At 43.5% G+C, this 14,921-nt stretch overlaps 1 protein-coding gene across 1 annotated transcript in view; it reads right to left on the bottom strand.

Annotated features, from left to right (window-relative positions):
- The window catches only part of Mgat4d (MGAT4 family member D), a 27,146-nt gene extending 13,580 nt beyond the window's left edge, over nucleotides 1-13,566 (bottom strand). Inside the window, 3 exon segments of the mRNA XM_019205527.2 lie at nucleotides 1,536-1,694; nucleotides 12,020-12,130; nucleotides 13,551-13,566. Of these exon segments, the coding sequence (XP_019061072.1) occupies nucleotides 1,536-1,694; nucleotides 12,020-12,130; nucleotides 13,551-13,566 (286 nt within the window).
- Nucleotides 13,567-14,921: the final 1,355 nt, after the last annotated feature.

Genomic DNA, 14,921 nt, shown 5'->3' with positions numbered 1-14,921 from the left:
AGGGGAGGGGAGGAGAGGAGAGGGAAGGGGAGGAGAGGAGAGGAGAGGAGAGGAGAGGGGAGGGGAAGAAGAGAAGAGAAGAGAAGAGAAGAGAAGAGAAGAGAAGAGAAGAGAAGAGAAGAGAAGAGAAGAGAAGAGAAGAGAAGAGCCACAGACTGGAAAAAAATATTTCCAAATCATGTATCCATCTGGCATGTATCCAGGATAATATACAGAACTCTCAAAACTCTACAAGAAAGCAAACCACTCAATTTAAAAATGGGAAAAAGATTTGAACAGATGCTCTCCAAATGAGATATCTGGATGGCAAATAAGCACATAAAAATGTTCAACATCACTGGGCACAGGAGGACTAATACTTGAAACCGAGGCATCGTGACAATGGAATGGCCATAATAACAGGAGTGGCTGGAAATGTCACAGAGGGCTGCAGAGGATGTGAAATGGTTTGTCCACCCTGGCAAACAGCCTGGCAGGTTCGATCAAGTTAAACACAGACTTGGCATATGCCACATCGATTGTACTTCTGGTAGTAATCCTTCAAAAAATTAAAACTTTTCTTCATACAAAAAAACCCTGTAATGAATGCGTATAGCAATATTGATTCATAATTGTCCCAAACCAAAACAACTCAAATGCCCTTCAATTAGTAAAAAAGATCAGCAAGCTGTATCCATTGTGCATCCTTACAATGAAATGCTACTCAGCAATAAAAGAGGAACAAACAGTTGTTCACACAACGATTTGCTCGTGTCTGTGCTAACTGGGAGAAGCCAGTCTCACTCACGGGGTGGGACGCTGTGTGACTGCATTTGTGTGGCAGCCAGAGAACTGCTCAGTGTTTGCCAGGGGTTGAGCGTGGACAAAGGATTGGGCCACACAGGCAAAGAATGAGGCTGGGATTTTTTGTTGTTGTTCTTTCTTTTGTTGACAACTTATGCAATATGCAAGGGGATAGCATACTCAGATTAAAGGACTGCACACTCAAATGTTCAAAAGTTAAGCCTCTTCCTCCAAGGCTGGGATTTTTATCCTGGAGAATGGCAAGCCACCAGAGGGTGACATTCAGGATGCTGAAGGCTTCCCTTTGATCACAGTGATATAAGTAGGCAGGTAAAAGATCGGGGAAAAGAAAGAAGAATAGCAGCATCAGAGAGGTCACTGAGATGAGGGGTGAAGGTGGCCTGACCAGTGTCGTGGAGGTAATGATGGAAAGTGGGAAGGAAAACAGGCAGCCCTGCTTGTTGACTGCCTGGTGGAAGGCAAGAGAGAAGAGGGGACAGAGGTGGTGCCCAGGTGGCGGCTGCAGGTATGGGCTGGATGGTGTGGGGCTGTTCACAGACAGGAGACCACTGCCCAAGTAGAAGTGAGAACAGGGTGTTGATGATGCCTCTCACCTGATTTTGGGGCCTCACAGTAAGAGGACTGTACCTGTGTAGTTCTGATTATGGAGGGAAAATGCCTAAAAATCCGAAGGCATTTAATTTAAATCCCCAAAACAAGCTACCACAGGCAAAAGCAAAAGCAACACAGACCTAAGCTTTTGGACAGATTTTCTCTCTGCATAATTTCATGCTGCATCTCATTCAAGACTTTCTGGAGCTTCTGCTGATTATTTTCACTCCTATTTTTGAAATGTATCATATTTTCCTTAAACTCCAAAATACGGTTTTGACAATTCATTAGTTGATTGCCTGCAATGAAAAAACAAGGGTACATGTTTATCCATGTTGCATTTGTATGACACAACCTTCCATGATGAGAGAAAAATGTAAAATACGCACATCAATATAGTTATATATATAGTTAATATCGTTAGGAGGTGTGACCAAAAATGAAGTGAATGCTGCTGCCAAGGGCCATCCAACAGAAGGGCAGGCTCATAAAAACATTACAGTGTGTCCTTGTCCACTTTATTCACCGAATCTGACACCAGGTGACCTCTGGATCCTCCCCAAAGTCAAAGTGACCACAAAAGGTGAATGTTTTGAGCTGACTGGGAACATGGAGGCAGCTGGGATAGGGCGGCAAAAGACAGGAAAGGGGACTTCCAGAACTGCTTCCGAAGGCGCCAAGAACAATAGGATACGTGTGTTCAGAGAGAGAGGTAGTATCTTACAGAAGATTGATGGCAATGTATCTTCCACTGCAATAATTTTAATTTAAACATTCGCCATCTTTTTTTATCACACCTTATATCAAGAAAACCTAGTAGAGACACGAAAACATGGGAAAATGGTATTTCAGGTAGCAGAGAAAGCACAGAAATTGGCTAATGACGTGGGTGGAATAGAAGATGAATACATGGCTTGGATGGCAATACATTTAGATGGCTTTTTTTTTTTTTAATTAAGGTCCAAGATGAAACTACACAAATAACAGTGGCCTGTTTGGTTTCCACAATGACTTTTTCTTTCACCTTTCTTACATCAGCAAGGGCACTCATGTGGACAGCCGAGGGCAGACACTGGTAGAAGCCATTCCTCTGCTGGGATCCCTGAAATCTCACAGCACACTTTGAAAAATAGCCAAAGACCTTGCTCTTGCAAACCCTGCCCTATACCGCCTGCTTTGGGTTCTGCTCAGGCCTCATTCCTGCCCTCCCTGCCGCCCTGAGGGAGACCACCTCCAGACACCCTGCACTCCTAGCTGAGCAAACCTCTCCCACTGTGGGGTGCTGGCCGGTGCAGCGTTAGAATGCTCACTCCCAGGTTTGCTGTGCCTAGCTGCATTCACTTTTCTGCTGCAACATTACTGCCTCAGATAAGCATACCCTGCATGCTGTACAAAATATCTTTTTTTAGTCACTAATCACTCCTGACTTATTAAATTACATTCATCTCCAGACCTCTCTAGAATGCAAGCTTGAGAACAGTAGGAATCTTGAAATTGTTTTGTTTCTGTTTTTGCAGTGCTGGGGATTAAACTCAGGCCCTGGAATATGCTAGGCAAATGATCTACAGTGTGCTACATCACGAACCCTCTTTTAAAAAATATTTTTGTTTTAGGGAAAGATCTCACTAAGTTATCTTGGCTGAATTTGGAACTTGCAATCCTCCAGCCTCAGCCTCTGGAGTAGCTGAGATTACAATGTGCATCACTAAGCCTATTTGTTCTGTTTTTTTCTGTTAAGTTCTCAAAGACCCTGCAATAGTGACTGACCTACAGCTTTTACATAAATATGTGCTGAATGAATGAAATGAATGGGCTTATTGTAGGAGCTACTTATAGTGATTTCTTAAAACTGAATCATGCTTTAATCAAAAGAACTGCAAGCTGATAAATTTTAAATATGCATACAGTGATACACTTGAGGATGCTTACAAACTTTAGAGGAGGATGTGGCATAGCCAGTAAGCACTATGTGAGTTGGGATCTTTGCAAATTGGATCATGGGATCGTGTGTTTGGAGTCCATTTATCATGGATGATGCAACACATCTGGCTCTCCACAATGTAGGAGAGTTCCCAAAGGACCAATTTGGTGAACACAAAAAGAAAGAGTTTTCCCTGGAGAAAGCAGCATTTATGGAAACAATCACGCAGCAATGTTAAAAGACATGATCTCTAATCTGGGATCTGCTTCTTGTACATTCTTCTGTGATAAATCAAGGGATCGGTATTTTATTTAGAATTTTCATATTGTAGTAGTTGTGCATGCATCTGGTCAGGTATTTAGAGAGGGCATCATGGTAGAAAACCACTTTTCAGAGGTTTGAAATAGGCAATGATTAGATGCTTTGAGTCAACTGAGCATCTTTGTAATAAAATTGTGAAAATGAATACCAGCGTGATGGGAGCCAGCATGATGTCTGCACACATAAAAAAGATCCAGGTGAGATCCTAAGCTCTATAGAGCCTGGCTTCTCATGGAAGGATCCAAACACTACTCTCCTGTACACATAAGCCCCATTTGTAATTTTAAATTTGCATGTAGGCACATTTTTAAAAGGTAAAAAGGAATCAGTGAAGGTAATATTAAATGATTTTTTAACCCAATAAGCTCCAAATGTTACTTAAACACCAAATAATTAATGGGACATTTTACATTCCTTTTTTGGTACTAAATAATCTAAATCCTGAGTGCTTAACAGCACATCTCATTTCAGGCGCTGTAATATTTACAGTTAAAGAAGTCCCACCAGACCAGAAATTTCACATGCTGGAGAAAAAGTTCACCTTGCCTCAGTTATTAAGGGAAATTTGAGCTACTTAAAATTTACAACAAAGTAAGCATTTAGTGCCCTAGTTGCAGTAAAGGCTTTGAGTTTTTGTCAGCCAAGTGGCTGACATACCGGACCACACAAATCGCTGGCATTATCAGCTCTGAGCTTTCCAGAAATGCCTCATCATGGGCTCCTCACCCCAAACCTACTGAATCAGAATGTACATTTCAATAAGGTTCCCAATTGACCTTGACAGGGTGTGCACTTTTACATTTGAGAAGCACTGCTGCAGACCTCTTTGTTTTATCTTTATTATCATGGACATTAACATAGTTCAGTCTTTCCGTCTTTAGAGGTACCATCACAATTACCTCTTAATTTGTCTCTTACCTCCAATTCATGATTAATTGTCTGGAAACATTGCTTTGGGGGATATGAGGTCCCTAGAATGAATACTGAGCAAAGCCCAAATGCCTTGCCCTGGTACACAAGGCCAAAAACAAGGTGACCCTGACCTTCTCCACTGGTTTTCTTCATTCAATAAACTGTTATTCTTCCTTCCCTGGACTACTTACTGTGTTTCCCTAACTGCACCAGGTTACAGGAAAACAAATGGGGTAATTAGGTTTCTACTCTAAGTCAACGGGTCGTCAGGCTGCAAGGGATGGGCCAAGGAGGATATATTTAGACACCTAATTGTAACTCTTAAAGAACAGTTACCCTCCAAGAGCCACAGGCCCAGGGAGGCAGGAATGATTAAGGAGGAAGGAGTAGGTGAGGGAGGTAGGAAGGTTTCAGAGAAGAGGGAATATTTAATAAGTTGAAAAAGGTATAGAAATTCACCAAAGTATAAATAAGTTAAAGAGCAAAATAAAAGATAGATAATAAGAAACAGGGAGCTAGATCTGTTGCAAATGAGAAGGGGAGAGGGAAAAGGAGAGAGGTGGAGGGGAAGGCAACATAAAAAAGAATTAAGATGTGTTATGTACACATACCAACTCCCCACAATGAATGTAATTATGTCCTGAAAACATGTACTAATTAAAAAAAGAAAAAAAGAAAAAGAACCTTGCCATACAGAAAAAGGCAAGGACTGTGCCCAAACTAAGGACACAGCACCAGTATTAGCCTTGGAGTACAACCTCCAATGGCCTAAAGACCTCCTGGTAAGCCCCACCCCTTAGTCTACTACCTCCCAAGAGCAGTACTATAGGGATTGAGCCTGTATTTGGAGGGATATTCAGCATCCAAACTTCAGGAAGCAATTAGTAGGAGATGAAGCTAAAAAGGAAACATACATTTTTAATTACTCACCTCCAGCTGTGCTTTGCAATAATCAAATCACAGTATACATCAATCCCTTTAAATTCGTAAGAGCCCTTTATACATTAGGATTTTTTCTTTTTTTTTGGTTTTGTTTTGTTTTGCAGTAGTATGGATTGAACTCAAGGGCCTTAAGTGTTAAAGGCCCTAATCCTTTATTTTTCATTTTGAGACAGGGTCTTGCTAAGTTGCCCAGGCTGAGCTCACATTTCCAATCCTCCTGCTGCAGCCTCTCAGAGTGCTGGGTTTACAAGTATGCACCACTAATGCCCTGCCTTGTTTTAGGTTTTATTATGAAGTATAACAGACATGAGAACAAGTAGCTAAAACAGCTGAAGGGGTAGAAATAGGAATGAGTATCCACAAACTGACTATCTGAGTCTTAGATAACCCACCCGTGTCCCTCCCCTTTCTCGCTACCCTCTGATGAGAATTCTGAATTTTATATCAATTATCCATTGCTCCCTTTATAGTTCTAACACTACCCAAGTTGACTTACACTTGGTAGACATCAGTTAAAGGAAAACATATGTATTCTTCTATTCTTGCTTCTTTTCTTCAATTTATGTTTTTGAGAGACTCATCTACTGTAAGATCCTCCCAGGGAGGAATCCCACCACTCTGAGTCCGGGACCGCGATGCACCATAAACACCCCGGAGAGACGATTCTTGATGTAAAACACAAGAGGTCTTTATTCCAGCGCGCTGGGGCTCAGCTCATAACCCTCGCAGGGGCAGAGGAGTTGAGCCCTGAGGCAGGGTAGATGCACAGTTTTTAAAGAAAAAAAAACCACAAGCTATAGGGGAGGGGGAATTCCGAGAAAGGGGAGGAGGGGCTTCGGTGGGGGATCATTTACGGGAACGTTTAGGGCTAGGTAATCTTGGTTCCTGTGTCTCAGAAATGTTTAACGTGACCTTCTGGCCTGTCATGGTTAGCTGACTCTGCTAGGGGTTGGGCTACTAGACCTTCTTGAAAACTTTCCTAACACTACAATGCACGAATCAACCTCTAGTCCATTCATTTTGACAGCTGTAAACATTTTCCTGTACCACAACATATTATCTCTCCTCTTGTTGTTAAGCAATACTGTAAGAACGTTCACGTAGGAAGAATATTCTGGTGTATGTATCCGGGTAAACGTGTTCAAGAGTTCCCCCAGCACAGCAAAGCTGCTAGTTTGCTATGGCCAAGTGAGTATTGCAAGAGAACAACCAGGGGGCGCCTGTGAGGGAAAGGACTCGCAGCGAGAGCCCCTGAGCTAGAGAAGGAAAGAGAACATGCATATCGCAGAGGTGGGTGGCCCACGCCGGCGAATGGACAGTGGGGAGACCCATCAGGCCCTCTCAAGCAGCTGCAAACCGCCCCACTAAAGAGCCAGCGCTGGATGTCTGCCACGCAGAAACACCTTCCAGAGAAAGAGAAACCATCGCGGTGCTACCCTATGGGAAAGCCTGCCTCGCTAAATCCTTTCCACTCAGTCATACGGGAAGACCAGGAAAGGAGAAGGGGTGGAGGAAACTACATTTCAAAGATGGCTAAGCAACATCCTCCACCTCTCTACTCTTCTGCAGCGTGATCCCGTCACCGGTCAGTAGATCAATTGCTTCCCTCCAGAAGCTGGGTACACCTGAGACTGCTAGCACCAGTGGAATTCAGCAGAAGAAATACAGTGACCGCTGCGATGTAGACTTTAACTGGTGCCTAAAATTTGAAGGGTAGTTGCTTCGTTAAAAAAAGTGGGGGTGATATTGCTGCAGCCACAGTGCCAGAGAAGCCCGTACAGGAGAACTAAAGAGAAATGCCACACTTGTGAGCGTCGGAGACTTGGTGGTAGATCCTCCAGGCTCTACCTTCCCACTTCCATCACAAATTGCCCAGGGAACCCTTTACAATTTAGCAATTAAGAAATCAAGTCTTGAGCAAAACGGTTGTTTTGAGCCACTCAGTTTGAACACCAAACAAGAGGAATTGTTCCAGAGCAGACGTTTTTGTCTCCTACCTTTCAGTAGGTAAGAGAGAATGCTTTTAATTGACTGTGTAATTAGAGTTTTAAAAAGGCAAATGAGACTGTTTGAATAACAAAAACTGACCCCCCAAAAAAAGATGTGTTCATGATCTCTACGAACCTCCGCAACGTAAGCAGATAAAGGAGTAAAGTTGAACATAAGTAAAAAGATGTCAGAAAAAATTTTAAAAGATGTTTATATTTCTAGCCCAAATTAAGCCACTTTAATAAATCAACTATATCTGTACATAAAAGGGCATTCACATTCCACTAAAATCCTTTTTTTTTTAAAGAAGGTGTTCTTGCCGGGGATTTAGGTCAGCGGTTCGGTGGCCTGCCTTGCAAGTGCAAGGACCCGAGTTCAATCCCCAGTACCAAAAATAAAATAAAATACAATAAAATAAATAAACAAATAAATAAATAAATAAGTAAATAAATAAAAGAAGGTATTCTGGATGCTTCTACATTCTCAGGGACTTCGGGACTCTATCTGCCATTTTCTTGCTTCCATCGTGTACAAATACTTTCAATTTAAATTTTTTTCTACACTCAGAAGAAAATGTGAGCATCACAATATAATGTAAAAAGCATACAGTTACCCACCAGCCACCTAAGAAGCACATTACCCCACACCTTTGTTTCTAACAGTGGATTCTGTTCCTACCTCACTTTCCTGAATTATATCTTTATCATTTGTTTGCTTTTAGGATATAGTTTTATCACAATTCTATACGCCCTGCACAATATGCTGTTTAATTTTCCGTGTTCCTGGCTTTCTAAAAATTTAATCTTTTGGCACTCTTTACCTGCCCTTCAAGTTCACTCTCTTTGCAAGACGCAAATCTACTGCTTGCCAGTGGTGTTTTTATTATGTGTTGCCACAGGCAGCAGTGGTGTCTGAGTAGTGGGGAAGGGAGTGCCCGCTCTGCTCCAGTGCCTCCCTCCCTCACACTGCCAACCCTGCTTGGCACCAGGCGTTCAGGCAGCAGCACCGGCAGTACGTGGCAGCTGGAGTTGTCACTTCAAAGGCAGTGGCAGGCAAGGTGGGTGCTTCCAAACCAGGCAGCTAGCAGAAGACTGAGGTCTCCAGGAAACACACTGTTACAGGACAGATTCTGGGACTGGGTATCAGCCCTAGCTGATACCCCCTACACTGCCCTGGGGATGAGATGGCGTAAGTCAGTGATACACACTGACACAATGGTGGCCTGAGTCTCTGTCCATAGTTGAAGGGAATGAAGCTCTACAACTGAAACCCTGGGCACCAGGGGCTGCTGTGGTCACCAATGATACAGGAACGACGACCTCCAGGACTGTGAGTGGGATGGCTTTTTATTATTGCACCAGAGAACTTACTCTGTCTCTCTGTGACTGTTACACTCTTCTCCCTGAAATATCTTCTTAGCTTAGCTCTCCTTTCTTGCTTTTTCCTTGATGGTGTAACACTGGAATTCCCCAAAGCTTACTGTTTGGAATTTTCCATGTGTCCCCTGGACACTCATCCTATTCCATGGTCTTAGGTACTGCATGGTGACAGTTTTCAAATTAATCTTGCCAGTCTGGATCCAGCCTACATATCCAATGGCCTATTTGATTCTTTCTCAAATGAGTACTTCATGCACAACAGAAACGCTGATTTTACCTCCAACACCTGCTCCTCCCCAAGCCTCCCCATCTCAGCAAATGGCAACTCCACTTCTTAGCTGCTTACATCAGTTGTGGTAGTTCTTTGTCACTGCAGACAAGATACCTGAGAAAAACAAAGATGGAATGGCTTCAGTCCTGCTTTTAGGCCTATGGCAAGGCAGAATATCGTGGTGGAAAGGCATAGTAAAGGAGAGCAGCTTACCTCAGGGCAGCCAGGGAGCAATGAGAAAGGAAAGAGCCAGAGAGGACAGGGTGAGGGACAATATATAGTCCCCGAGGGTACACATCCACACCTTTCACCTGGGCCCTTCCTCCTACTAGCCCACTCTGCTATGAACTGTCCATGGGACTCATCGAAAGACTCATCCAAGGGTGAGACCAGCACTCTCGCAGCCCAGTTACTTCCCAAAGGCCAGAACTTGGCGATCAAGCCCCCCACCACGTGGACTTTGGTTGGTATTTTAGATCCAAACTGTAACACTAGTGATTCTCAACATCGAGTGTCACAACTGGGGTGAGGACGTGGCTACTGGCATCTACTGGACAGAGCTAGGAAGTCCTGTAAATATTCCACAACATTCAGATCCTTCTCAAAGAGAGAGGAGATCGAGAGGGTGGAGGAGGGATGGAAAAGGAGATAAGGAATTTGAGATATGTTATGTACATGTATGAATATGTAGTACAAATATGTACTTAAAAACTTTCTAACATGATATTGTGAACAGTGACATTGTTTGCTTTCAAACACAGCATAAAAATTACATGTATTTAACATGGATATTCATTTTCCTTTCTAAGTATACTTTGCTCATTCTTAATCATGCACATTTACTAACTCCAGAAATGAATAATTTACTTGCCTCAGGGGATATGAGGTAAATTGTCTCCTTTTTCTGTTTGTTGTTGTTGTTGTTTGGCTTTTTTGAGGGGAGGGATGGCAGTAGGGTTTGAAGCCAGGCACCCAGCTACACCTCAGACCAAATGGCTTGAAAAATACCCTCTTGGATTTGGTGAAGATGGTGTGGTAGAGATAGAAAGCTGACCCTCGAAGGCTTGTAATCTCCTCCCATGCTCACGGAGTTGAGGGAAGCAGCTGCCAGCCAAGGACCACAGCTTTTGTTCCCTGTGTAGAATTTGCACCCGATTCTATTTCTTCTCATGTTTCCTCTCCTTCTTCCAGCAGATGGAGACACTTCCAGAACCCTACGGGAACCGGAATCCATAGGACAAAAGGGCCTAGGATTCTGAAGGATCAACTGGAAAGCTGCCAATCAACTGGAAGCTGTGGTATTAGACATTAGTTGGGAAGAAACAAAGCCTCTATTGTGTTAAACTATGGAGGTGTGGGAGCTTTTCTGTTCCTGCAGCTTAATCAGTTGCTAATACATTTAAACTTATAAAGCAAAGAAGTAGTGCAATCAATAAAATATCTTTATTTGCATTTGTGAATTGGATTAAATAGCTCTAAAGCTTTGACTTGAAATGCTATATAGTAAAATGGCAAATGTACAGAGATATTTAAAAAGCAGTATGCTTCCTTTCTCACTCCCTGGACCTAGAAGAATTGAGGCAGCTACAAAGTACATTCAGAGGGCACTGCGCAGTCTCTGCTCACACAGGAACGGCAGCAGACGGAAGGCCATGCTGTTGGATGAGGTGTGGCCTGCAAGGGGCCACCGTGAGACAGGCTTGAATGTCACCGTAATAATTCGGGGGTAGTCACAACCACCACTGAAATGCTAACCTGGAAGCAAAGCGTTTCAGAGAAGGACTGTACCGACCGTGTAAGTGATACGCTGTAATGAGAGTCAAACTGATCTGGAACCGTGGATAAACACTGAGGAACTCTGGGGAGATACCTGGCTTGAAGGAGAAGTTTGGACATCTTGAATTTGAATGGGCCATCCAAGCAGAAGCGTTGAGAAGACAGCTAAAAATGGGAAGCTAGAGCCAGAGACAGAACAGGGAAACCCTGCTTCTGCAAGGTCTGCGCCGGGACAGCCGCCAACTCCCACTACCCGCTCTAGTTTTCTCCGCCCCGGTCCTCCGTGGGAGACCGGTTTGACTGAGTTGCACTTCTGTCCCTCTCCCCTGTCCCTTTCACCCCTCTTGAGGTCCGGCTGTGTCCCTTGCTCTACGGAAGGTGCCACCTCTTGGGCATTAGCATCCAGTCGTCTCTTCAGGGGGGCCTGTGTTCAGATCCCTCCCGGGAGACCAGAACATCAGCCTGCCAGGGGCAGTGTGGTGTGAGGCAGATCTCTTCTGACCAGAGACTGCCTGCAAGCCCGAGTAAGGAAGGCCCGTCCGATGTCCTCCCTGCACTTGGATGCCACCGCGGGAACGCGAGCCGAGCCAGCGAGCCCCTCTGTGAGCCCCCGGCAGCCTCGCCACGGTCCCACGGCCTTTGAACAGCAGCTCGGGAAGCCACGCGCAGAGCTCCACGCAGGAGCCGTTAGGGAGGCGCCCTGGGGACCCCGGCGACCCGCCCGCCCGCCTTCCGCCACCTCCCTGCTGGCGCCATGCGGACCAAGCAGGGGAACTTGCTGCTGGTCTTTCTCATGCTCCAGGCCGTGCTGCTCTTCAGCTTCGCCTGGTTCTGCCTCTACAGGATGGCCGAGATGAGTAAGCGGGGACCGCTCCGCCCCTCTCCCTCCCCGAGCCCGGAGTGTGAGTGGCCGGCGGGTTTGGGACCCAGGGGTGACGACGCAGTGGGCTCCGCCGTAACGGGCTCCTGGGTCAGGGATGGGGTGGGGAGTCCCCGGCCCGGCCTTCCATCCCCGCCCCGGCTGCCAGGCCCACAGCCCCCTCCCGTGTCCTCCTCCTCGATCGTTTCCAGAAGCGCGTGAATGTCTAACATCCAGGACGCCGCTCAACCCACCTCCTTCCCTGGCGGGGCGCAGGTTACTTCGGGGCCGTCTCTGGGCCGAGCGGAAGAAGGCGGATGGTGGAGAGGCACAGAACTGGCCCGATTTAGGGCCCTGGTCCACACCTCAACCTTCTTCTCGAAAGAACCGTGAACCTGTGTGACCGACTCCTTGGGATACGCCAACATTTTACTTTGTCGTGGACGTGGGAGTGGCATTCTAGAGAACAAAAATTAAAGTTATCTGGTTAAATCTGAGTTTCAGATAGACATTGAAAATTTCCATATAAAAATTACATGGGACATAATTGTTCTAAAACTGTATTTCCTGTTTATCTGAAACTCAGATCTAACTAGGTGTCTTATCTTTCAAGCCTAGTTGTCCATACTGTAACGTTTAGAGTTAGTTCATATGAAGTTCACTTGAGATTTTTCAGATTTAGGAACCCTGGGAATTTTTAATCCCGGTTGCTTCAGGTTAAATATTCAAGTCTATTGAACACATTTATGAAGTAGGTCTAAAACTCAACAGCAGGGTTAGGGTGGAGTTTGGAAGTGCAGATTGAGTCCTTTAGTGAATATCACATTTTGTCATCATGTACACAGAATGCACAATTCTATCTCACCGAAATACTAGAAAATGCATTATAAAACTTCTACTCTTTCATTTTATATCCCCTTCTTCATTTTCTCTAAAGAAGATTATTAAAATGTGTTTTTGTCTTAGAACAATGAGTGTATTTATAACAGTAAAAACAAAAAAAATGGTTTCTTGTACCAAGAAAGCAAGTAATTTTTGGAAGGCAGTGTAGAATGGCAGCCTTAGAGGACATTTTAATATAGTTAATATTCTTAACTATAAGGACCCAGAGCCTTACAAACCATTTTAGTGGTTTTTTCTAGTTATAACCAGAAAGAAGTTTATTTCCTCAAAGGATTGTTTGGGGTTTGGGTTTTTTTTTGTTTTGTTTTTTTGTTGTCTGTGTGTTTTTGTTTGTTTTTTGGTACTGGGGGTTGAAATCAGGCCCTCGCACTTTTGAGGCAGGCGGCAGCACCCCTGAGCCAAATAAATCCCCAGCCCCTCAAAGGATTTAGATTCTCATCTTTCATAGACACAAGTTCCAAAAATGATATATTATTTCTGAGAATGGAACACTTTTAAAATACCAAATAAGTCTGAGTTTTCATTTTCTGTAAGTTCATCATATTAATAGTTCATTAAATTTTTAACAAATATTTGAACTCTATGAAGACAAGTGTTTTTTGTTCTTGTTCTCTCTCTCTTTTTGATTGTCTGCTCACTGCTTCTGGAAAATGGTGGGAGTTAAATATCTGTTGAAAAATATGAATGATTAGGTGCATGAGGGAATGACTGAATTTACTGAGTACCTGTTCACATTGCAGGCCTTTAGTTAATAGCACCATCCTGTGTCTGGATCATATGTGATGGCTGTGCAAATACACACTTGACTTAACAATTATTGTCTGATGTCAGGTGTAGGCAGGGAAAGGAAGGAAAGCACTGAAGTTACACCTTGGTACTTACCCTCTCTGAAACTCATCAAACTTGGTACTCAATGCATTTTGACTCCATTATTTTATCCCAGTATTTGTCGTTTGTTTGATACTATGCACAAGAAAGAACTTGTTGGTATCAACTACCTTGTAACTCACTATCTTCTCCAGCCAAAGCAATTTATTTGGTACTCATTGCTTTGTGTATTCTTTGCTCTTCCTAGAATCAGTTAATGAAGATTACCAAGGAGCCAATGTGTTTTGATGATTGTCAAAGGAGTCTTCTTTGCAGAAGTTATGTTTTAACAGATTTTATTTTATTTATTTATATATTTATTTATTTTGTACTGGGGATCAAACTCATGTCCTTGCTCTTGTGAGGCAGGCAGTGGAATGGCTGAACTAAATCCCAAGCCCTTGAACAGATTTCTGAATGAAGTGAGGAAGTAAGGCTCGGCAAGACAAACAAACAAACAAACAAAAATCAAAAGTGCTGCTGGGCGTGGTGGCATACACACATCATCCTAGCACTTGGGAGGCTGAGGCAGGGGGATTGCTCCAAATTTGAGGCCAGCCTGAGTTACATAGTGAGTTCAAGACCAGTCTGAACTGCATAGTGAGACTCTGTCTCAAAAAAAAAAAAAAAAAAAAAAAAAAAAAAAGGTGGTAGCCCAGAATCGTGTTTCTTACAAAATCTACTTCCATTTCGCCATTCCTGGCTGTGATACTCAAAAGTTATACCCACTCAAATTTGTCAAATTCGGTGTTCTCAAGATCAGAAAGGCACTTTGTTCTTACATTTTAAAGTTTTTAACATCAGGATGTGTTTTCAATCAATATTTAAATCTAACATAATATTTCTTCCTTCAATTTCTTTCCTGTTGGCTCTTGGCTCCAGCTTATTTCTCCTGCTTATGCAAGGACTGCACCCTCTGAACACTTAGCATCCCTACCTGTGGTAAGTGGTCAGGCCTTGGCTTGTAATGCCACTTCCTCCATGAAGTCTTCACTGACCACTCATCTACAAAGCGATCCCTTAGATTTCCCTCCAGGCACTAAGTTTGCTTCCTATGCAATTGTCACGAATAGATTTTACTTCCTCTACTATGCTATAGGCCCCTCGAAGGGGCAGACCATGCTATTTTCATGTTATGTTCCCCCCCTGCATCTTTTGAGCTATTTTGTAGCTCAAAGGCATTGACTTCAATACAGACCTGTGGTACAGTGTAGGTGTATCCACAGCTGACCACCTACAGATACTACCTGAGACTGGTGACAACCACCATGAATTTTATTTCAGGAAATCTAGTAGACAGAGAATGTGGTAACATTCTTGAAGAAGTGCAGAATTCCTTTTTGTATTTAAAAAGAAAAAAATATATATATTGTATATATATGTGTA

The sequence above is a fragment of the Fukomys damarensis genome, unplaced genomic scaffold (genome assembly GCF_012274545.1).
Source record: "Fukomys damarensis isolate Sample0158 unplaced genomic scaffold, DMR_v1.0_HiC HiC_scaffold_38, whole genome shotgun sequence".
NCBI lineage: Eukaryota > Metazoa > Chordata > Mammalia > Rodentia > Bathyergidae > Fukomys > Fukomys damarensis.
Note: the sequence above shows the minus strand (reverse complement) of the source record. Positions and strands in the feature narration are given on the sequence as shown.